Raw genomic sequence first — 23,197 nt, 5'->3', positions numbered from 1 at the left:
TGGCTCAGCCATAAGTTGTGCAATTCCTGCCCAGCTCAGCAGAAAGTACCAGCAGTAAATGGAAAAAGGAATTGTATAACACTTAAACCCCAGAGGGAGCAAGCCCCTGTTAGCTTTTCCATTCTTGGGAGGTACTTCTCATTCCTGCCTCAAATGTAAAGCTGAAGGATTTCCTACTGTGCCTTGTTAAGACATCACGCAGAGCACAACACAAAGTAAACTTTAATTTGATGTTGCAAAGCATCACCTCCATTTTTCTTTTGCCTCTGCTTTCCTAAATCCACAAGGAGGGCATTTATAACACAAAGCTGCCAATTCTGACTGACTCTAATGGTATGTTATAACCACCTTAAGAGTGTATCACTTCATTGCCAAAGAATAATCCGACTTAACAAGTCATTTAGCATTTTAAACATCTGCCTGTGGGTTGATTTAATGGAAGTTGTTTCCATTTCAGTTTTTTCTAAAAATTAGGTTCTGGAAACAAGACAGAAAAGGTCTAGAGGTACTGTAGAGTTTATTACGTAACTGTTCCTTCCACCTTTATTCAGACATGACAGCAGCTTTGCAGAAATGCAAAGCACAGCAGTTATTTTTTGCAGATCTCTACAGATCAAATGCCAGCAAATCTCTCCTATAACTTTATTTTTCTGCATAAAATATAATAACTGAGTAATAAACATTTTTTTTCATGAAAAAAATCTTCCTAGTAGTTCCCAGAGCACAAGTTAATGTTTTAAATGAAATTGGAAGAGGCACATCTGAATTTTTTTATATATTACTTTAACCTCTAATTAGCCATCAAAATTATTATTTATATCTTATTGATTAATCAGTTTATTAATATAGGTCTACTGTGCCCGCTACTACTGCAGCCTCATTGATAATGTAGGTAAGTCTTGCAAAGTCTAACCACATTAACAATGAGGACTGATTTCAGGAAGTGTTGTTTCATACTTAACTCTGGCGCTCTCTGATCAGTGATCATCTCTGATGTTGATCTAAATGAACTGCAGGCCAGTCATTTTTCATCACACTAAAATCCCTGAGTGGGAAGGCTCAACTCCACCCTGTTAATGTTTCAATGAGACAAACCAAACATCTACAGCAGCTGTACGGTTCCACTATCCTTCATTAACCCAGCGCCAACAGGCCTCAGAGAAGAACCCATTCACACTGATGTAAAACAGTTAATGTGGCTGTGAAGGGAGGGGAGGTGACAGCCCTGCCAGTATGTTCTATATATAAAGACTTGAGCATACAGGAGTCTAAAGCTAACTATCCTGGCATTACTTCAAAGCTCCTGATGAAAAACACATGACTAAAGTCTTAACAATGCCTTTTCAAACTTAGTCCCGCAGACCTACAGATGGTGTGATCACTCAGAGAGTCAAGAGCTCTTTACTAAAACCGAACCTCGCACCCTTACAGTGGAAATTTTCCGTTGGTGGGGGTGTTGTGAGGACCACTTTTTTTTTTCCTTTTTTTCCCGGAGAGAGAGGGTGATGCTGTTCTCCATTCACTGGGAATGTATTGACTGAGGATCCAACTCTCAGCCTTCCAGCTGGATCCTGCTGCTGCTCTGCTCACTGTGTGGGGTTTAAACCAGGACATAAGCACACCTGACAGCTGAGGTAGGACACACCCTCGATTTATTTATTTTTTATCACAAAAATACTAATTTATTTAAATTTGTAATGCAGCAAGCTAAGGTGTTCAAGTTAGTTTACAAGACTTCTGTTGTACCTTTAAATCTAGTAGAGGTGTTCTGCTGGAGCAAATTACTAGGCTGCAAACTGTAGTCAGACAATTTCAATTTAAACAGCTGATGTCTATGGCAGGACATCCTGATACTGGTAAATACTTACTTGCATGCAGTGAGATTATTTTTAGATCATTTTACAGTGAAGTTAAGTTTATATAGCTCATGGTGAAACATCATGTAATTTTTTTTTGGGGGGGGGGGGTAATATTGTAAGCATTAATTGGGGTCTTAATGATCTCATTTGACAAAAATACAAAGTATGATCATTACAAATAACAAATGCACACATGCAAGGGAACTGTAGTTTATTTAAAATTAGTCCGTATAGAAATTAATATGCCAAATATATAGAAGACAGATCTAAGACTGATATCAGTACTAAAAACATCTCCACGTTAAATGAGAAAAGTCATTTAGTCACAAGCCTGATTATCATTTCACAGCTGATTGTGAACTTGTCTATTCCCTACTTATTATTTCTAAAAATGACAATCATCAGCATGCCCAGCACGTCTTGGTTTCAGCATCACCAGCAATGAGGATTTAAAAAAAAAAAAAAAAAAATGCATATAAATAATTGTAAAGTGAATGTTTAGGCTCGTAGAGAGATGATCAAACAAGACATCTGAAGGATGTTCAGAAATGGAAACTGATGAGCATTTTCTGACCTTTTCATGACTAGACAAGCAAAAGAATAACTGAGATCAAGTGATATTAAAGATAATCACTCACTGTAAGTGGTAGTCAGATTATATGAGTCCTAATAGAGGACATCTGGTTTGGATACTTATGAAATGCAATCCTCTTTAGAAGTGAAATTTGTCTGCGCCAGTCAGACTGGAGTAAAGTGAAACTTCCAGGGTTTCAAAGCTTGTTTGATTAAGTAAAAAGAAAACAACAACAGATAAGAATTATTTACAACTTACTGCCAAACTGCAAAGCTCAGATGAAATATTTGATGTATTTATAGTGGTTTTGTTTTTTTTTGTGGTAAATGTTCACATGTGGAACACAAAGACAGACTGGGAGCAGAGGAAGAGGGACTGCTGTGCAGTATTTGCTGTCAAAGCAGGATGCTCGACCACCACCACATATTTGTGGGTGGACTGCACGTTCAACTGCACGGCTCAGAATCCATCAAGATTAGCAGAAGCACGCAACCAGACAATGTCAGCCTCTCTCTGCTGGTTATGTGAATATGTAATTGAAGAGGATATATAAATCATGTTGTGAATGACCACAGATGGTGAATAGGTGAGAGCTGGAGAAACATTTATGTTGGCTTGCAAGAACTCCTTTCCAGAGGAGGTTTTCAGAGCTTCATGGAAAGAAGCTAGAAAAAAAGGGTAGCACTTACTGAAAATGATCCCTCCAGGAAGTCTACATGCACTTTCAACATGTACTGTTTTAGCAATATTCTTAAATCAAGCTGTAAAAATGAATGTGAACTCAAGCACTAAAAACTGCTGAATCAGTGAAATCAGCAGTAGTTCTATATAACTGCAATACCTCCAACAATCTAGAGTGGTGGTTGCTATAAAATTCTGATTGGGTGGCTACAACTACAAGCAAAAAGAATCAGCACAACTGCCAGAATAATCAGTAACCTAATGGTGGCTAACCAAGGGACTAGCTGTAGAAGTTTCTAATAAGTAAAAGACTGATGTATCACTACATTAAAAAAGAAATAAAGATCGGACCCCACAGACTAGTTCTAGGCCAACTAAATACTATATCCCATAACTGTGAGGTGTAACTCTTGCATAGCCAACCGACAGTTCGCTAGAACTGTATTCAACACATTAGTTTTAAGAGTAAAACATGGGATATGTTGAACACTTCTGTCTTTTTATGATTGCACAAAAACATTTCAAAAAGATGATGTATTGCCCAAAATAAGCTTTATACTGTGTCACAAACCTATTGATGTGTTGTTTCCTTTTGTGGTAATTCTCATGAAGTTTTCTTGTGATGCAATCAAGTTCAAGCCCCACACTGGGCACTGCTTAAACATGGCAGATGTTCATCAAGAACTCCTTCTAAAAGTCACTGCGAGTTGCTTTGAACGGGCATGATGAGAACACTCATCAGGTGGGGGCAGGTGGGGTGGAAAATGGCACAACAAAAGTTTGCTGAGTCCACTTTTTTCTAATTCTGAAAGAATTAGAGAGTTGAGATAATGTTTATTTTCATCAATTTTTTCAGTCACTATTAGGCTATGTATAAAGATTACAACTACTTGGCTCGGTGTTTTTTTTTTTGGGGGGGGGGGGGGGGGGTGTCATAGCATGGCTTAAAATATACCCTCTTATATATCAAACACAAATTTAAAAGGTAAATCCTATCTGTAATAAGCTTGTCTGACATCGCCTTATTGAAGACACTTACAAACTCCCATTGAACTCCGATTGGACTGCTCTACAAGTTGAAAAATGCTTAAGTGCTACCCAGAGTAGTTATCCCCATTTTCACAATACACTGCCAAACTTGGTACCCAATCTAGAATAATTTACATGCAATTCCACTGAAAAATACAGTAAAACTTTTGGGCCCAGAGTTGGATGGCTATGGGAGGGACTACCAGTGAATGATAGATCAGGCTCACAGTCTGCTGTGATTTTCTTCCCATGGAAAATGCTGACTTCCACTTGCAGTTCTCAAATCTGTTGGGTTACTTCTCAAAAGGCACCAAGACAGAAATGGCTCTAAGGTCATTTACCGCAAATGGGTTCTCATCAAGAGTCAGCATTCAATAGGTTCTGAGTGAGAACAGGCTGAGTACAGTGTGTTATTAGTTTTGCTGTTTTGGGCATTTTTAACAGTATTGAGTCTTTTGAATGTTTCCTGAACCATGACCCCAAAAACAAGGTACATACAGCTACAACTTGAGTCAAAACATCAGAATGTAATTCTGACTGTTGGTTTTAAAGTTAACCTATCCTGTCTTTCCTACAGCTCTCCCTGGCTGCTGTTTAACCACTGTTACAATAAAACCATGAGGATCTTCCTCCTGCTTTGCCTGCTGGCGCTAGGCAATGCCAAACCCTACGAACCAATCAACGTTATGGACTACATGAAAAACTATGACATCATGATGGCAGATGCAGATGACGACGATGATGATGATGACAACGATGATGATGACAATGATGACAATGATGACTACGACGATGAAGACTGTCCAGCTAATTGCCACTGCTCACCCAGAGTGGTGCAGTGCTCTGACCAGGGTTAGAATACGCTCATTAGATTATGTTACTGTAAGCACACAGTGAGCTGAGACACATTCAGCTACATTCAAAACACTATTTTAAGTTTACCATATAAGATGACAGGTAAGGCTAGTGATAATCTAGTCTGGCCCTCAGTTAATCCTCTATTTCTGGCACTCATCCCTAAATATAATAGTTACAATATTAATCCCGTAGTAGTTGCTGTATTTGTTAATGGCTCAAAATGGTTTATAAATATTTGTTTTGTAAATATGTTTCTAAAAGGAGCTCAGCAACCTCTACCCTGCAAGGTATCTTTAGAATTTATCAGCCACTGAAAATAGTCTCCAAAATCCAAAATTCACTTGAGCAACAATTACTAAAGGAAAAAAAAAAAATCCTAATGACCCCCTGTAAGACAGGCTCATCTAAACCCTGTTGATTTCCAGCAGTCGGGTGGTGCATGCAAGACTAGCATAACCATGAGCACAAACTGTCGAAGTATATATCAGAAAGCACTTTGTTCATTGGTGGTTTGGGTTTACAGGAGGAATGAAAAGAAGACAAATACTGAGTACAGGAATTTATTCCTTATAATCCCTTTGAAAGCAGTGTTTAAGACTAACAATCAAAAATTAGACTTATCTGTTGTCATGGATCAAAAACATAAACGTTAAGACACTGATAAAATTTGGCATCATGAATAAAGAAAATGTGAGCTTTATCCATTATTGGAGCAATGCAGCTAAACAGTTTTCACACACAACTTACCACAATTATGCAGAATACGGCCTTTACTTCCAGCATTTCAAAAATCTAATTGTCTACTTGGTTTTGTGGCCAAAATTCTATTAAAATTAACTTTGAACTAAACTACATTAAACTCCACGATCTCTGTATAGTGTGGTATTGATGAGAGGCAGACGTGACCGCATCACTGGGAACAATTGGTGAAAAGATTCTGCACATTTGTGAATTTTCTCTGCTGTCTGATCCTACTGAGATAAGGGTCATTACTAGGATAGAAAAACCAGGTCAGAAAATGGCTAACATTCCCATACAGTGTCTGGTACCATGGTGGACTACTTTCTAGAATTATGTACTTTTTACCACTAACTGCCACAGTAGTTTTCTCTTATGTGTTTTCTTTAGTGTGAAATCCATCTAAGGGGAAAAGCATGTAATCACATAAGGTCACTGATTTTTTTTGTTCAATTTCCAAGATAAAACTGCAAAGCATCACACGAGCAGCCTTAATTTTCACTGCCCAGTTTCTGCAGTTTTCCTGTGTCTATGTGAGAAAGACAACTGCATTTGCAGCAAAGCAGGGCCTGCTTGTACTTTTGTCTTCATCAGACCATTAGACTATAAAAAAGCTAGAGGGTCCACTGCTACAGTTATATCGCTCTAATATCTTAAATTATTTTAATCAAACTTTAATTGAATTACTGACACACAGCAGTGTCTTGTGGCTTTGTTCTTTCATACTGTATTATATAAGTTTAATATTATTCTGTGTGAAGCACTGATATTTTATTATTTGAGACCCAGGATGGTCAGACAAACATTCACTTCTTCACCTCTGTATCTGTTTAAATATGAAGCTGATTTCCATCATTTTTGATCTAATGCTTTCCTTTAAATGGGTATTTATGTTTCTACTAACAGGTCTGATATCTGTTCCTGAGAAGATTCCCGAAGACACAGTGATGATTGACCTCCAAAACAATGATATCACTGAAATCAAGGAGGATGACTTTAAAGGCCTCTACAAGCTTTATGTAAGAGAACCATTCAGAACTGGTTTACCCTGCACATGGTAATGACCACCACAACCACTTACTGTTAACATCCACCATATGAAGCATATGAAGTTAGTTAAAGAAAATGAATGACATCAATCCACCTTGAGCAAATAAGTTTCAGGCACATCTCCTGCATACGTTATGCAGAAGGACTGCAAAATAATCTAATTTTAAGCAATGCAGATGTACTGCACATGTATGGCAATGCACTGTATCATTATAATAATACTTGATAACCAGACATACCCATCTTTCTGCTAAACATTAAAAATACACTACAGTTATGCTTTAAACAAAGCAGTGTTAACATCTTTTTTTCTTCAAATGTTTATGGTTTAAAGCCTCAGCCACAAAGAGACCTGTTGGTGACCACCCTGACAACCATGGGTCAGTAGGTAATGATGTCTGTTGCTTGACTGGTTGGTTTCTGGTTGCTGGCTGTCACTTGTTGAAATCGGTCACCTAGAAGGTGCTGCACCAAAAACCACATTGTGATTGCTTTGGTCGTTAGCAGAATACTGAGGTCACCTGTTTGCATGGAAGACGCCAAATTGTCTGCAAAGGCTTGCCAACTACTTGCAGAGTGGTAGCAAAACTTAAAAAGTGCGACACAAGCCAGAAACAGAATGTTCACCTTCAAAGAGTTTGGGCTTTTAATGAAGGGGTTAAAGTGCAACATTTAAATAAAAAGGTTGCCCTGGGTTCAACTGCAAGACAGGATGTAGCACAACAGATGTTTGACCCTGTCAGCTTTGTTTTGTTTATTTTCTGAGCCAAAATTGTAACTGAAAATATAACTGGATTGATTGCACAGCCCTAAGAGGCACTAAATGAGATATCAAACTCACTTAAGTGAGTACGATACAAAATCTGGCAACCATTAATTTTCTTCCAAATGACTCAGTAATTGTTAATGGTATACTTAACACTATGTAAATTTAGACCTAATGACACATTAAATAAAACAATTAGAACAATAACCCATGAATGTTAATAATTTGCAGTTTAAACCCTTTTGTACAATACTCATCGGTCAACGTGTTCTGGAGTAAGAAGGGGAAGCTGACTGTTATGAACACAATACAATATCGAGCTGCTGAGACCTTTTGAGATAATACTGCCTGAGTTTGTTTCCTTTTTTCCTAGAGCCTTAAACGTATCAAAGGCAAGAACAAAAAAACCCAGCAACATTTAGTTCTAAGGTAACAAGAAAAGATCTGCTGGTGAAGTTATAAATGAATTACATTCTTCCCCAGGATATAGTTGATTCACCATACCATCTTGTAGCTCTTAAAGTTATGAGATTAGAAACAATGCACTGATATCAGTCTAAGAGCAGCCTTCATGGGAAAAGCTCCTTTTTTTAAAATAAAACTCTCAGCTGAAGAGCAGCTTTATCTTTGATCTGTACACGATGTTTTCTCAGCTGGGAATAAACCACATCAAGGCCTAAAAACACAGAACAAAACCACAACCTCATGCAATTATTGTGGTTTGTCAGAGCACTTGAATAGTGAAGCTCACCAGAACCTCAATAGGGAATAAAATCTTCACTATGATTCAATCTCATTATTCTAGTAGAGAACAAAAAGAAAACACCATATAACTTCAGCAAAACATGAATGTCTTCTGTCATAAGCATTTGCCATTCTTTGTTGAAAACCGTTTGCTGAACACAGGTTTAACGTTCGCCAGAAAAGTTCATTCTTGTTCTTGGAAATATCTGATGAAAAAAGAATTTGCTGTTTAAAACTTTCCACTCTTAAACTTAGTGCAGGAAATGAAGCAAAACTGAATTTGGGTCTATAAAGCACTATTAAAATTCCTTTTTTTCCCCCCCCAAAATAGGGGCTGTTTCTGATCAACAACAAGATCTCTAAGATTCACCCAAAGGCCTTCAGAAACATGGACCATCTCAGACTGCTGTATCTGTCCTACAACCTGCTCACTGAGATCCCTGCAAATCTGCCTCCCAATGTCATTGAGCTCCGCTTTCATGAAAACCAGATCAACAAAATCCAGAAGGACGCATTTAAGGGCTTGAGGAAACTTCACGTGTTGGGTAAGACCCAGTTTTATTTTCCTCCATCTGATTAGCATAGCTGTTTTCTGAGGTCAGTGGTGTAAGGTTCTTCATCGATGAACAGTCTGAAGGTATTTATTCATCTAGAGGAGGTATCATCAGGAGATAATAACATTACTTTAACAGTGAAATAATCAAACAGAATGTAGGAACTGCTACACTGCAGATCTGGTTTGAATGGTGATCTGTAGACTTACACAGATATCCAACAAACTCTTAATCCCACAAAATAAAACAGGTTGGTTGGTCACTGCCCTCAAAAATGACTCATATAACCTTGTTTTTTTTATCCCCCATACAGTATTTTATTATCTGCTATCTCTGTGGTTGGTTAAGGACTAGCGTACTTGTCTAAGCCTAGGAATAGATGGTTAAAGGAAATCACACTGGCTATAGGCCACAAGATGTAAACCCTGGCCTTGAATTTAGGCAACTAAAGGAGTACCTAAAAGGTTCCATGATGAGATGATAACTAATACTTTGCCCCATCAGAGCCCTGCTCTTTCTGCTTCTACATAACTGCTAGTGTTTGTGTGATAGAAATTTTATCTGATTGTGTCTGCAAGGGTTTGTGAAGAGATTCTACTGACCATGCAGGTTCTAATTTAATGTGAAGATGTCCACATAGATATGATGGAATTGAAATAAGTGGAAATGTTTTATTTTTAGGCAGAGCTGTGTGCCTGAGATGACCATACTGTGGATATTATAAAGAAAGAAAGAAAAAAAGAGGCTAAAACTGAGTGTTTAAAGCAAAAGCTTTAGGCCTGAGCTTTTGGCTCACAGGGAGTACTTGTACATACAATTGAGCTCATTATTTGAAACTTTGACCATGTTTAATAAAAGCATTCACCATTGTAACATTGTGTGTATGTATGAGAACGAGGAAAAGCATTAAAGGTCCAGAATAAATCACATTCAATAGACCAGTGGAAAACAGGCATAACAGTTCATTTGAACAGAGACTTGTGTCATTACAGCAGTGACAGAGTGATATGTTCAATAACACACTCACCTTAAGACCTTATGTTGACCAAGCCAAGATTTCGTTATCAACAGATCATTTGGATGACTACTGTCAAGGCTTTGCAAGCTGCTCAGGCTTATTGATTGATTATATTTATCGATAATGTAAACAAAGCTGTGCAGATCTCCAAGAGCAACAGATGAGAATGTCATTACAGTACATCTGTTGCAATTCACTTGATGCAGGTTCTCTGTCAAAATAATGGATCATTAATAATAAAACCAGATGTTTTGTGCTAATTCAAATAGAGCTGGGGGCCAATCCTCTGGCCAACAGTGGAATCGAGCCAGGAGCTTTTAATGGCCTGTCGACTCTGTATATCGGTATAGCAGAAGCCAGACTAACCACCATACCAAAAGGTAGGATATTACTCATCTTACATTTTACTGTTTTAAACAAATGAATAGTACACTTCACCTTCTGTTCATGCTCTGACAGTTTTACCATACTGGGATTGAACTGCACACCAAATTTAGGCTTAAAACTGCTAAATTCAATTAATATGATGTTTTCACTTGACAGAAAACAAATAAAGAAATAAAGCAGCATAATGTACTACTTATATTATTTATAATCAGTGTGTTGTCTCTCCTAGATTTCCCATCCTCCATTACAGACATGAGCCTGGACTACAACAAGATCTCTAAGGTGGAAATAGAAGACTTCATCAGATATAAAAACTTACAGAGGTGAAAACCACCAACATTTTATCCTAAAAGCTGATATTTTCCAAAGACTCCCTTCAATATGGCAGATTTTTGTTCAAGATGTTGGTTAGATTAACTCGACTTTTCTTCAGCCTATGGGAATAACTAATTTGTAAACACTGGTGACTATTTTCATGTTAAAGCAAGCCAATATAACAATTTTACTACATGACATGATATGAATGATTTCCTACTGACTTTTTTTAACTCCCTCCTGCAACCTTGCACATAGAGGGCACCTCAAGTTCAGAACCACAGGTCTATACTGATTAAAGTTGTTAAAATATATTTAATATCTGTATTTAAAACACTTCTTATTTTACAGGCTAGGACTAGCTTTTAACCAGATCAAGTATGTTGAAAATGGCAGCCTTGCCAACATCCCAAAAATCCGTGAGGTCTACATGGACAACAACCGTCTGAGAAAGGTCCCGCCTGGCCTCAGCTCCCTGCGCTACCTCCAGGTGAGATATGGACACAGTAACAAAGTTGGCATTTTGATCTATAGCTACGCAAAGTGCATATTGCATAATTTACATAAATTGAAATTAGTAGCACAACTCAAATCTGTGCAAACTTTATCTGCAAGTCAGCTTTTTTTTTTTTTTTTTAAACTATTACTGCAGATGTTTTAGGCCTCAGTCACAAAAGCCCAGGGGTCCACTGGATACCCCTTGGCAACAACCAGTCAGCAAGTGGTTACTGGTTGCAAAGAGGAAACTGCACCAAAAACCACCTTGTGATTATGTTGGTCAATAGCAGATTGTTGTGGTAAACTAGTCTGCAAACACTTGGAAACTACTCGCTGAGTGAAAAGCCTGTGAAAACTGCAAAGCAAATGAGGGCATTCGCCTTCAAAGTAAAAGTGGTGCCTTACCACAGAAACCAACATGTTTCAAAAGACGCCGCATTTACTTTAAGGTGAACTTCTCAGTTTCTGGTTTTTGCTGCACTTTTCACAGTTTCACTACTGCTCAGTGAGTAGTTGGCGAATAAGTTGGAGTCTTCCATGCAAACTATGGGTGACCATGGCGATCTCGCAAAGCAAGGAGGTTTTTTGGTGCAGCGGCATACACGTTTTTGCAGACAATTTTACCTGGTTACAGCTAGCAACCTCCAGCAACCCCTCACCAGGGGTCAGGATGTTACATTTTTCCCTAGCTCCCAGTGGTTGCCTGGGGGTGCTAACTGGTCTCTAGGCCTGTGTGACTGAGGGCTTCCTCTTTATTTTTAGGTGGGATTATTCTTGCTTGTGGACGTCAGTGCAGACAATAATTTCTGTGTTCCTGAGTATGCACATTCCACTTGGGTCCATGTGATATGAATTTCATCATTAGAGGGTGAACTTGAAAAGAAACACAAGAGTCAATGCAGTACAAGAAATAAATACATCCAGGTGGAAATTTTGATGGAATTTTTTAAACAAAATTTAAACATTCATGAAAATGATTTTAAATCAGTTTTGACTGGTGATTTTGTGCACGTCGTTTTTATGTCCTGCTGACCTTTGAAATAAAACTCAATGTAGCCATGAATATAATCCTTTAAAATAACTGCCCAAATCAGTGCTTGGAGAAGTCTACTGATTTGTGATATTTGCTTCTTGAAGTACTTGGACGTGAGACTCTATGCTTGTGTGCCCTCCAAATTGGTGTGGCACAACACTTACGCATCAACTATGGATGTGTCCTCATGGTGTACTCCAAGGAGACTCCAAAAGTATAACAAGAACAACTACTGATCTGTGTGCAGCTGTCTGTGTGGATATCCACAAGCAAGTATAATCCTGGCGTCATCCTTACAGCGCACCTGACGTTTTTCCACTTACATACTCACAGCTGCTGGGTGGGGTCAACAACAAGCAAGAGAGCTTCCACCACTACTGCAACATAGGAATAGAGGAGTAGATGTTAAATCAAGTCTCACGGTCCTCATGTGGTACTTATAGAATGATTCTGTCACAATGGAAATGAAAAGGAAAAATAAACGTAATGGAATATATTTCAGACTTCCAGACAAGATGAGATTCCTTTAACTCAGCAACCTGGAGTCTTTAAATAATGCCTAGCACACACCCCATTCCTCCTTCCTAACTGAAAGGTTGTGTTTATGAGTTTCCAGTATAGCAATAAAGTAGCATTAGTGCATAACTCTTGATCATGCATAGTTTGCTTTTATAAGGCTGAAAAATAACTGAAACAAAAATTCTGTCCATCTGTTCAGGTAATTTTCCTCCACGGCAACAAAATCAGCAGCGTGGGAGTCAACGACTTCTGTCCCCTCAGGACCGACGCCAAGAAGAACCTGTACACAGGCATCAGTCTGTTTGCCAACCCTGTTAAATACTGGGCCATACAGCCGGCTACCTTTCGCTGTGTGACCGGACGGAGGGGTGTTCAGCTTGGAAACTTCAGAAAGTAGTAGGGGGAGAAAGACCTGCCTCCAGAAAAGAAAATATAAGGACATAGCTGGAAATAATTCTAATGGGTTAAAAACAGATGAAAACGGTCCTCCTAAAGCATTAACCGTTTAAAAAATAATAATAATAATAATAAAAAAGATAAATTTTCATTGATGTATATTTGAACCTGTAGCACACGATGAATGCTGGTACTATTTACACTCGTTGAAAATGAAGATGAAATTATAAGCTATCACACTAGGAAATGTTTTCAGCAGTTACAGACATCATGCAGGAGCTGGGTGTAAGAGAATGAAGACCATTACAATAAAATTAATAAAAACAAAACAAGAGCCCTGCTCACCTTTGTAAGGTGCATAAGGGGATGCTAAGCTTTTGCCCCATAATTTCTACTTTGTAAACTTTCCTAGGAATATAGCGCCTCCCTCTGCTCACTTTTTGAGCAAAAAAAAAAAAAAAAAAAAAAAAAAAAAATCACCCGATGACATGAGTGGTATTACATGGTGATGTATTGTTTAAACAAACCCTTTCTTTCAAGTTTTAAAATAATAAGTAATGTTTAATGAGATGTAGATGAGTAGAAAATAGTGTTTCAGTCTTTGTAATACTTATAAAAACAAACAAAAAAAAAACTTGATTTTTAAAAAATTTTCTTTACATATTATGTTTTTTTTTTTTTTTTAATTAGACATAATTATCGTAGAAGAGTCACTAAAGGCCACTAACAGGAGCTGAAAAGCTGCACCTAAACTGAAATATATTTTCCTTCCAGCAGAAGTCTGTACGGTCAGTGGTGCTGGCATTATGAAGTGCAATAAGTCACTTTGAAGCCCCATGTCTGTGGATATTTTACATTATCTCAATGCATGTTTGTTATGTTTTTATTTAGAAGCTGAAATCCTAATGTCAGACTGGATTATACATCGTTCTTGATGCAAATACGTCCTCTGCAGGACTGGGGATATACTGATTATCTGTAACTAATGTATAAATTTACCCTGAAGTCCCCCTGTTTAAGAGAACTATAGCATCCATGTGAAGTACAGTTAATAGTAAAAGAATAAGCAGATAGAATAATTCCTAACCTGGAATATCTGAGAGCATCTCATGATCAAACATGTTGCTGTTTTCTCCAATGGTCTCTGATCTGAAATGGTGCTATATTTATTGAGGATGTCGCTAAATAAAACTGGAACACGTCCACATGTATGTCTTGACTTTTTATTTAAAAGAAACAACACAAAAAACAAAAACAAACAAAAAAACAAAAAAAAGGTAAATTCATCATTCTTTGAGTCCTTTATTAACTGATGCTTGAATGATTGTTGCAACTATCTTTAATCCTTCTTTGTCCACCTGCTAATTGTGTTCTTATTTATGTTTTAATCTCAATGAGACTACACACAATCAAAAATGAAACCAAGCAGGCAAGGAAAGTTTGAGATTGTTAATTTGGGTGAATTTTAGTCTTCAATTAACCTTTTTGATCCATCAATATGAATGTCATTTAATCTACAAAGTATAAGAAAATAGCAAAATTGCCCAGTCATTCTTATTAGATTATTTTAGCAGATATAGAATAATGGAGACATGGCACTCAAAGAGTCCTGAAATCTATTCGAGAATGCCACAACAGCAAGGGTGGTAGAGGTATAACCTTTTTAAAGACTTATATTGGGGCAAACTTAATAAACATTTTAGATGTTCTTTTTTTTGCAGCTTGCATATTGTACATTCATTAAAACTAAGCGAAATGTAGATAATACTTAAAAACAAACAAACGCCCAAATAAATGCGCAGTGGCCTCTCAGGGTGGCTGTCAAATGGTGAGACTCACTTTTAAAAGGACTTTGTTTTTAGGCAAATTCTAAACTAAACTTTTTGATAATCCCTTTCAACATCCTGTAGGACGTGGAGGAATATAAAATATTATGTCAGGCCAGTGTCTTTAAACAAAAGTGATCAGTTCAGACAAAGAAAATGCATCTTCCAGCTTAATGTTGCTACTGGGACCAGTTTAACTGATAAAGAGCAGCAACAGTTATTCTCCAGAAGATGTCACTGCACAATAGAAAGTTAGAGGCATTTCTCTCTGTGTCAGTGGAGGTCTGGAAACTAAATCCAGAAGGAACTGGTGCAGCTTTTAATTTGACAAAAGTTTGCTTTGTTCTTTATGTACTCTGCCACTACAGCCAAGTCTGTCACTACTTCTTAAAAAAAAGAAAAAAATGCCTCTAAAGGACCAGATTTACTTGGGAAATACTGAAAGGATGACAGGTCTTGTAAATCTTCAAATCGTTCCCTTTATGCAACATTTAACTTACAAAAGCACTTTTCCATTGTCCATTTGAAAATGCTTAGTACAGCATTTTATCAACACTGTACAACACAGTAACTATTCATGCCAAAGACAAAGTTTGTTTAGCCGTACCATTACTGAGATGGAAATTGTAGACGTCCTGTGCATCATTTTACTCACATTCACCCATAACTGCGGGAAGGGCTGGATTCATCAGTTAAAATGGAGCCATAAAAGGGTGTGGCAGGCCTAATCCAGGACTATGGGACACTGTATTCTCCTATATTGGGTTGCATCAGATATAAAAAGGAAGGGCTCTTAAGATTTTTTCCACTCCACAAAGATGCAAGAGGGAGGGATCAGTAAAGTAAATGCAATCAAAGTGGTTTTATCTCCCGTTTTGACATAATCAACAAGAAAAAAAGAAAGACAAGAATTTATAGCGTTATCCAATTTCATTAGATGTGCCTGATAATGGACCTAACAAAGTGACAGAGATATAAGGACATCTTTAAACTATACACTGTGCCAAAGAGTGTCTAAATCTACACCACTGAGTGGAAAAAAGCTTAAATCTGCAATAACTGAGACCACTTCGTGGCACCAGAAGAAGCTGTAAACAACACTGACGTACAGTATATTCACTCCGTGAAGTTGGTACATATAACATTTTGCAGTTTTAGCTAACTTAATGAACATTCTCATGTATTTATAATTAGTTTGTGTACTTCTGATCAATCTAAGACCAACAGTAACTTGAAGCTCTGACGTGGTCTGAGCTTAAAGACTGGCTTGTTAGCTGCTGTCCAGCTTCCTTCACCAGCAAGAGTCAAAGTGCACAGTGGCACTGGGCAGGAAGTGTGCAGTGAGTTTGCTAAAACTTGTTTGCCGAAAACAGCTGTCTGCCACTGCTGGAAATGATGATAAACAGAAAATGTAGGGCTGAAACAATCAGTAGAAATCTGGTAAAACACTCACAGAACTACAGAATTGGTAACATCGCAAAAGGTTAATCAACTCATGTTTGTTACAGCCCTAGCAAACCTTTTGTGGTTTTGCTGTGCGGGAGTTGCTCTCTCCTCAGTCTCAGCAACCACCCATCTTCCTGCAGAGCCAATGAGCAGCTGATTCCACTCAACCGTCAGTGCTAGACATATTTAAGCTGAGCGTGAGGAAACGGCCAGCCCAGAGAGCCTTTCCCTTGACAGCATATGGGCTCTGGGTGAGGTGTGCATTTAACTGCCTTACTACTTTGTATTTGACCAGATTCTGAGTTTTGCTGTAGTTCTTCTTTATGTTCTTGGTGGTTATAGCAGCTATTCCTTCACTTTGAGTTTGAAAACTTTGTTTTTTTCCTGATTCACAGTTCTGCGTCTCCTTTTTTTGCTATGAACACTTTTATTGTCATTTCACCAAATGCTGGACTTTCTAGGGAACATACCAAAGCTATATGGGGAATATAAACTGGTGAGGGATCCATCTTGAGTAAAACAATGGATCATTTATGAAGAGAAAGAGATGTGATTTAAAAATGCGCATTGTATTGGGACTTCATGGAAATTGTTTCAAAATACAATTAGGAAGGTACTGATTATGGATTATGCTGAACAAAAAGTTCTTCAGTCTAGATACATTCTTGAAACAGGAAACAAAAACAAAAAAAAAAAAACACTTTCTTGTTGTTGTTTGTTTTTAAAGTGTTGAATGGATTAGCCCCACTGTACTTATCAGATCTTTTAAGTTTTGCTGTATACGAGAGATCTTTGAGGTCTTCTAATCGTCTTTTACTAGATGTCCCGAGAACCAGGTTAAAGCAGTGGGGTGATCGGGCCTTTTCAGTGGCCGCACCCCGACTGTGGAAAAGCCTTCCTTTAGATTTCCGACTTATTTCTGATCTGAAAATTTTTAAATCTAAACTTAAGACTTATTTGTTTAAACAGGCTTTTAATACCATGTAATGGAACGATCTTATTTTTGTCTTCTGTGATGTAATATTATTGTATTTTTATGTAACTGATTTAATTTTATTCTATATTTGTAAAGTGCTTTGGTCACCTTGTCAGTTGTGTTAGGCGCTATATAAATGAATGAATAAATGAATGAATGAATGAATTCCAATTAAGGAAATAACAACAACAACAACAACAACAACAACAATCTGGCCTGTAGTAGGTTCGAAAATGATTTAAATACCACCTCAGATGAACAACAACAGATGACATATTACACCAATTAATTATTCATTTTACAAAAACAAAATGTAGACGCAGCATGTGAAAAACTAAGTATACCATATGATTCAATAGCTTGTAGAACCACCTTCAATAGCAATAACTTGAAGCAATCGTTTTCTTTATGATTTTATAAGTCTCTCACATCAGTGTGGACAAATTCTGGCCCACTCTTCATTCAGTGTTGCTTTAGTTCATTGAGGTTTGTGGGTATTTGTTTATGCACAGCTCTCTTAAGGTCTTATCACTGGAATAAGGACATTATTCCAGAAGGCTTGTCATTTGCTCAGATGCAACTTTGCAAACCTAAGATGGTACTTTTATTTTGTCCTGATAACTGAATTGAAAGGGGGTGTATGTTCTTTTTCACATAACTGTGCAACTGTGGCAACGATAAATGTGATGAAACCAGAGTGGAAAAACATGACATTTTCTTTGTCCTCTCAGCCTCTCTGAGAGGTCAAGAAGCAACTGCTCCTGCAGACTCCTGGAAACCTAACACCTGCCGGGTGCATTCGTCAGGTCCATCTTTACCTGAAACTGATATCTAGAGGTAAAAGAAAGTGAGCCTGAGCTGAAGTACAGTAGGGCTGTGGATGGTCTGCTTCTGGTCTGTTTTGTCTTTTTAAATGAAGTCTCTGAGTGTTGTGAGTGGGGTGGAGGGGAACTGCCTCTCTCTCTTTCTCTCTCCGTCTCCAGGAAACATATGGAACAGATCTGCCATTTGGCTAGGCCTTGTTCTGCCACGTCTCACAGTCACACACACACACACACACACACACACACACACACACACACACACACACACACACACACACACACACACTCCTAACGTCAAGGCTTTTACCTCTCTTCACCCTCTACTGTTACTCCTCTATTCTCTGGCTTCAGTTTTATTTTTATCATCTCCTTTTGAATCTTCTACTTTCTCCTTTAGTTATGAGCTTACTAGCTTTTCATTGTCTGTTGAAGGTGGAAAGAAAGAAAAACAAATGAATGATATGATGCTCCACACGTCTAAACAGGGGTCAAGTTGTTAGGTTCCAGTTTAGTTGCAGCCCATCTCAAAGTACAAGTCTTATGTTTACTTGAAATGCTTTGTAATTTTCCTTTTATTTGCATGGTACAGTTAATTTTTGCTAACAACAATTAGCATCCTTATCACTCTTTTGTAAAATGACTGTCACATGATTGCATAATTACAGGGTTCAGGTAGTCCATGTTTCCCCCCAATTTCATTTACAAACCTAGTCGAGAAGGTGAGGCAAAAAGGTATAAAATAGCGACAGACCGGGACTCGAACCTGCTCCGACCGCTCTGCCACGCGGCATACATAGTCGCCTGCTCACGCCCTTAGCCACCCTAGTGCCCTTAAATACCATTTTCTGTTGTATGAAATGATGTTTTGGTTTGGTTGTGTTATTTTTTTGCGGTCCAAAATGTCACATTTCTAAATGGTTGTGTTTTCCTGTTTCGCTTGAAATGTAGCCGTCTCCTTGCTGATGTTTTTGAAAACAGTTTTCTGAAATGTTTCATTTCTGAAACTTTGTGTTTTGCAGTTTTGTTTTCCAAAATGTTGCTGTGACCTCGGTGTTGATATTGCATTTATGATTTGGTGGTGTGTTTGTCGAAGTTTTGGGAAATGTTTTAGTTTTGGTTTTTAAAATATTGTTGTGTCCTTGGTTTTTCTGTTGTGGTCATTTTTGTTGTCTTGTGTCCTGCTTTACAGTTTTATTTTTGGAAATATACATGCGTCATGGTCCTGGGTCCTTTGACCCAGCGTTCTTATTTGTAATTAGTTTTGAACTGTGTTTTCCTTTTGTGTCATTGGTATTATGTTGTTCACCTGTGTTTCCCAGATGTGTCTACTTCCCTCATCAGCCCTCATGTATTTAAGTCCTGAGTTTTCCCGTTTGTTGTCACGTCCTCGTCATTGTCCTGGTCATCAGTATGCTCTGCTGTGTGTTTTTCCCTCCCTGATTCTGTTAACTAGTTTTTGCTGCTGGCTCTGCCCAGTTCAGTCCCCTTGTGTTTTCCAGTAATAAAGCTGTGTTTTGTGTTACTCCCGAGTCTTGAGTCCTGCACTGGGGTCCTCATCCTGTCTGGCAGGCAGCATTACATGACAGAAGGATGCAACCAGAATGGACCTTGCGGACTCTGAGATGTATAGCGGCACCTGACTGGTTTTGGGGGGACCTGCCTGGTGGAATGCCATCATCTCCCCCATCAAAGCTGCAGGAAGTCAGAGTGGGTGGGCTTTTCCTCAATCCAGCCGCTCACTCACCAGCCTCTTTGCTCGCTAGCCCCTCTTCTCCTCTGCAGTCAGCGCAACGACGGAGAAAGAAGAGTTCTCGGCAGCAGCAGAGAGTTTTCCGCAGAGCCACGCGGTTTCACGCCGCCGGAATTGTTTGACTGCATCATGGGAAACTATGGCGCGTCCACGCTGCAGCTGCAGATTTCTGCTTCATCGCCACGGATTTCCACGCCATCACTGCCACAACAGCCTGCGCCATTGGAGCGGAAGTGAGACTCTCAGCGCCGAGATCAGCAGCCCCAGCCTGCTGACACAGTGAGTGACACCGCCTTTTCGCTGAGGGTTTTGAAAAAACTATGTGTTTGGTGAAACTGTGGTCAGCGAAGTTAAAGTTGTTCCCACTGAAACGGTTTCATACCATCATGTTATGAACTCTGCTGCTCTCTCCCTCTCAGAAGAGGTGAGGAAAACAGTAATTCATAGAGTGGACACGTTGTGTTATGAACTGTTATCTGACCTGTGTGAGGACGAGCAGGAAGCTATTACAGCCAAGCTTCAAAGACTGGTCGATAGCTTTCCATGGCTGTTGAATACCTTGCATGGGTTGGTGAAGGATTTTCTGGTCACCACTCCACACCTTCTTCCACACAGAGAGACTCCAGAGTCAGCTGCAGCAGCTCCCCAACCAGAAACTCCAGAGTCAGCTGCTGCTGCTGGGATCACGGCTGGCTTCCTGTCCTGCTTCGCCGCCACCGCTGACACTGGGGTCGGCCTCCTGATCTGCCTCAATTCCTTGGTGTTCCCCAGCCCTTGGGTCTGGCTCCTTGGCCTGGGCGGTCCCCTGAACTGTTTGGGCTCTTGTGCTCCCTTGTGTTTTGTTTTGTTCTGTTCTGAAATGTAACATTTCTGAAACATTTTTTTCTTGTTTTGTTTTCCAAAATGTCGTAATGTTAATTTTTTGTTTTATTCCTTGTTTGGTTTTGTTTTCTGAAGCATTTTTTTAAACACATTTAAGTTTGTTGTGATTTTCTTTTTCAGATTGCTTTCTGAAATTGTGTTGTGATTTATGAAATAGTTGTGTTTTCCAAAATTGCATGTTTTCATTCTTTCTGAGCTGTTTGTGTTCTTGGTTTTGTTGGGTTTTTCATATAATGGCCACAATGTATTTGGTATCCTTGTGTCCACAAAAAGTCCATCCTTCACTGCTCAGCCTCATCATTGGACCTCTCTTACTCAGATTCTGCTAATTACTTTTTCCAATCACCTACCTCTGCCAGAATTGATGATACGACACTCACAAAAAATATCAAACTACCTCATCTTTTTTCGTCTTTTTAACTCCCATTCCAATTTTAGTAGTTCCTCCTCATAAAACTTTAAAAATTGCTTAACACCCCCCCTCCCCTCCCATTTTTTGGGGGTGGGGGTGTAAATCTTGTAAATCTCCTTCTCAGAAATGTATCCACTGCCTGGGGAAATAAATCAGCTTTCTCAAGTATTCTAAATCCAAAAACAACAAATTCAAATCACATTTCCACACCTCTATCTTTTTCTCCTCTTCAGCCTTCACTGTTTGTCAAATAGCATCATGGGACACCAATAAATACTATAGTTTTGTCTCAGCCTCAGTGTTCAGCTGTAGGTGACTTTTGATGCAATGGCTTAACAGGGACAGTGCCAACAAGTATCAGCATGCACATTTTATACACTGCTCAAAAAAATAAAGGGAACACTTAAACAACACAATATAACTCCAAGTAAATCAAACTTCTGTGAAATCAAACTGTCCACTTAGGAAGCAACACTGATTGACAATCAATTTCACATGCTGTTGTGCAAATGGAATAGACAACAGGTAGAAATTATTGGCAATTAGCAAGACACACTCAATAAAGGTGTGGTTCTGCAGGTGGGGACCACAGACCACTTCTCAGTACCTATGCTTTCTGGCTGCTGATTTGGTCACCTTTGAATGTTGGTAGTGCTTTCACACTCGTGGTAGTATGAGACGGACTCTACACCCCACATCAATGCGAGCTGTGGCAAGAAGGTTTGCTGTGTCTGTTAGCATAGTGTCCAGAGGCTGGAGGCGCTACCAGGAGACAGGCCAGTACACCAGGAGATGTGGAGGAGGCCGTAGGAGGGCAACAACCCAGCAGCAGGACCGCTACCTCCGCCTTTGTGCAAGGAGAAAGAGGAGGAGCACTGCCAGAGCCCTGCAAAATGACCTCCAGCAGGCCACAAATGTGCATGTGTCTGCACAAACTGTTAGAAACCGACTCCATGAGGATGGTATGAGGGCCCGAAGTCCACAGATGGGGGTTGTGCTCACACTCTAACACCGTGCAGGACGCTTGGCATTTGCCAGAGAACACCAGGATTGGCAAATTCGCCACTGGCGCCCTGTGCTCTTCACAGATGAAAGCAGGTTCACACTGAGCACATGTGACAGATGTGACAGAGTCTGGAGATGTCGTGGAGAGGGATCTGCTGCCTGCAACATTCTTCAGCATGACCCGTTTGGCAATGGTTCAGTAATGGTGTGGGGTGGCATTTCTTTGGAGGGCTGCACAGCCCTCCCTGTGCTCGCCAGAGGTAGCATGACTGCCATTAGGAACAGAGATGAGATCCCCAGACCCCTTGTGAGACTATATGCTGGTGCGGTTGGCCCTGGGTTCCTCCTAATGCAGGACAATGCTAGACCTCATGTGGCAGGAGTGTGTCAGCAGTTCCTGCAAGATGAAGGCATTGAAGCTATGGACTGGCCCGCCCGTTCCTCAGACCTGAATCCGATTGAGCACATCTGGGACATCATGTCTTGCTCCATCCACCACAGACTGTCCAGGAGTTGGCGGATGCTTTAGTCCAGGTCTGGGAGGAGATCCCTCAGGAGACCATCCGCCACCTCATCAGGAGCATGCCCAGGTGTTGTAGGGAGGTCATACAGGCACGTGGAGGCCACACACAATACTGAGCCTCATTTTGACTTGTTTTAAGGACATTACGTCAAAATTGGATCAGCCTGTAGTGTGTTTTTCCACTTTAATTTTGTGTGTGACTCCAAATCCAGGCCTCCATTGGTTAATAAATTTGATTTCCATTGATGATTTTTGTGTGATTTTGTTGTCAGCACATTCATCTTTGTACAGAACACAGTATTCAATGAGAATATTTCATTCATTCAGATCCAGGATGTGTTATTTGAGCATTCCCTTTATTTTTTTGAGCAGTGTATTTTATCTAAAATATCACCATACTCATAAAACCTTAAGAGAATAAAGTGAATGGTCATGCTAACACTGGAAGAAGTTGGTTAGAAACCAACAACAGAGACAGAGGATGGTTGGAGGGAGCTCGGGTTCACAGAGCTTACATTGAATAAATAAAAAAAA

At 39.3% G+C, this 23,197-nt stretch overlaps 2 protein-coding genes across 2 annotated transcripts in view; one reads left to right on the top strand and one right to left on the bottom strand.

Annotated features, from left to right (window-relative positions):
- The window catches only part of cenpp (centromere protein P), a 114,448-nt gene that overhangs the window by 44,623 nt on the left and 46,628 nt on the right, over positions 1-23,197 (bottom strand).
- aspn (asporin (LRR class 1)) lies at positions 1,204-14,222 on the top strand. Its single transcript, XM_030730424.1, has 8 exons — positions 1,204-1,634; positions 4,721-4,995; positions 6,646-6,758; positions 8,631-8,844; positions 10,141-10,251; positions 10,488-10,581; positions 10,925-11,063; positions 12,823-14,222. Exons 2-8 carry the CDS (start codon positions 4,761-4,763, stop codon positions 13,018-13,020), a joined length of 1,104 nt encoding a protein of 367 aa, XP_030586284.1. The 5' UTR covers positions 1,204-1,634; positions 4,721-4,760; the 3' UTR covers positions 13,021-14,222.

This window comes from Archocentrus centrarchus, chromosome 5 (assembly GCF_007364275.1).
Source record: "Archocentrus centrarchus isolate MPI-CPG fArcCen1 chromosome 5, fArcCen1, whole genome shotgun sequence".
Lineage (NCBI taxonomy): Eukaryota > Metazoa > Chordata > Actinopteri > Cichliformes > Cichlidae > Archocentrus > Archocentrus centrarchus.
This window is presented reverse-complemented; position numbering and strand designations above follow the sequence as displayed.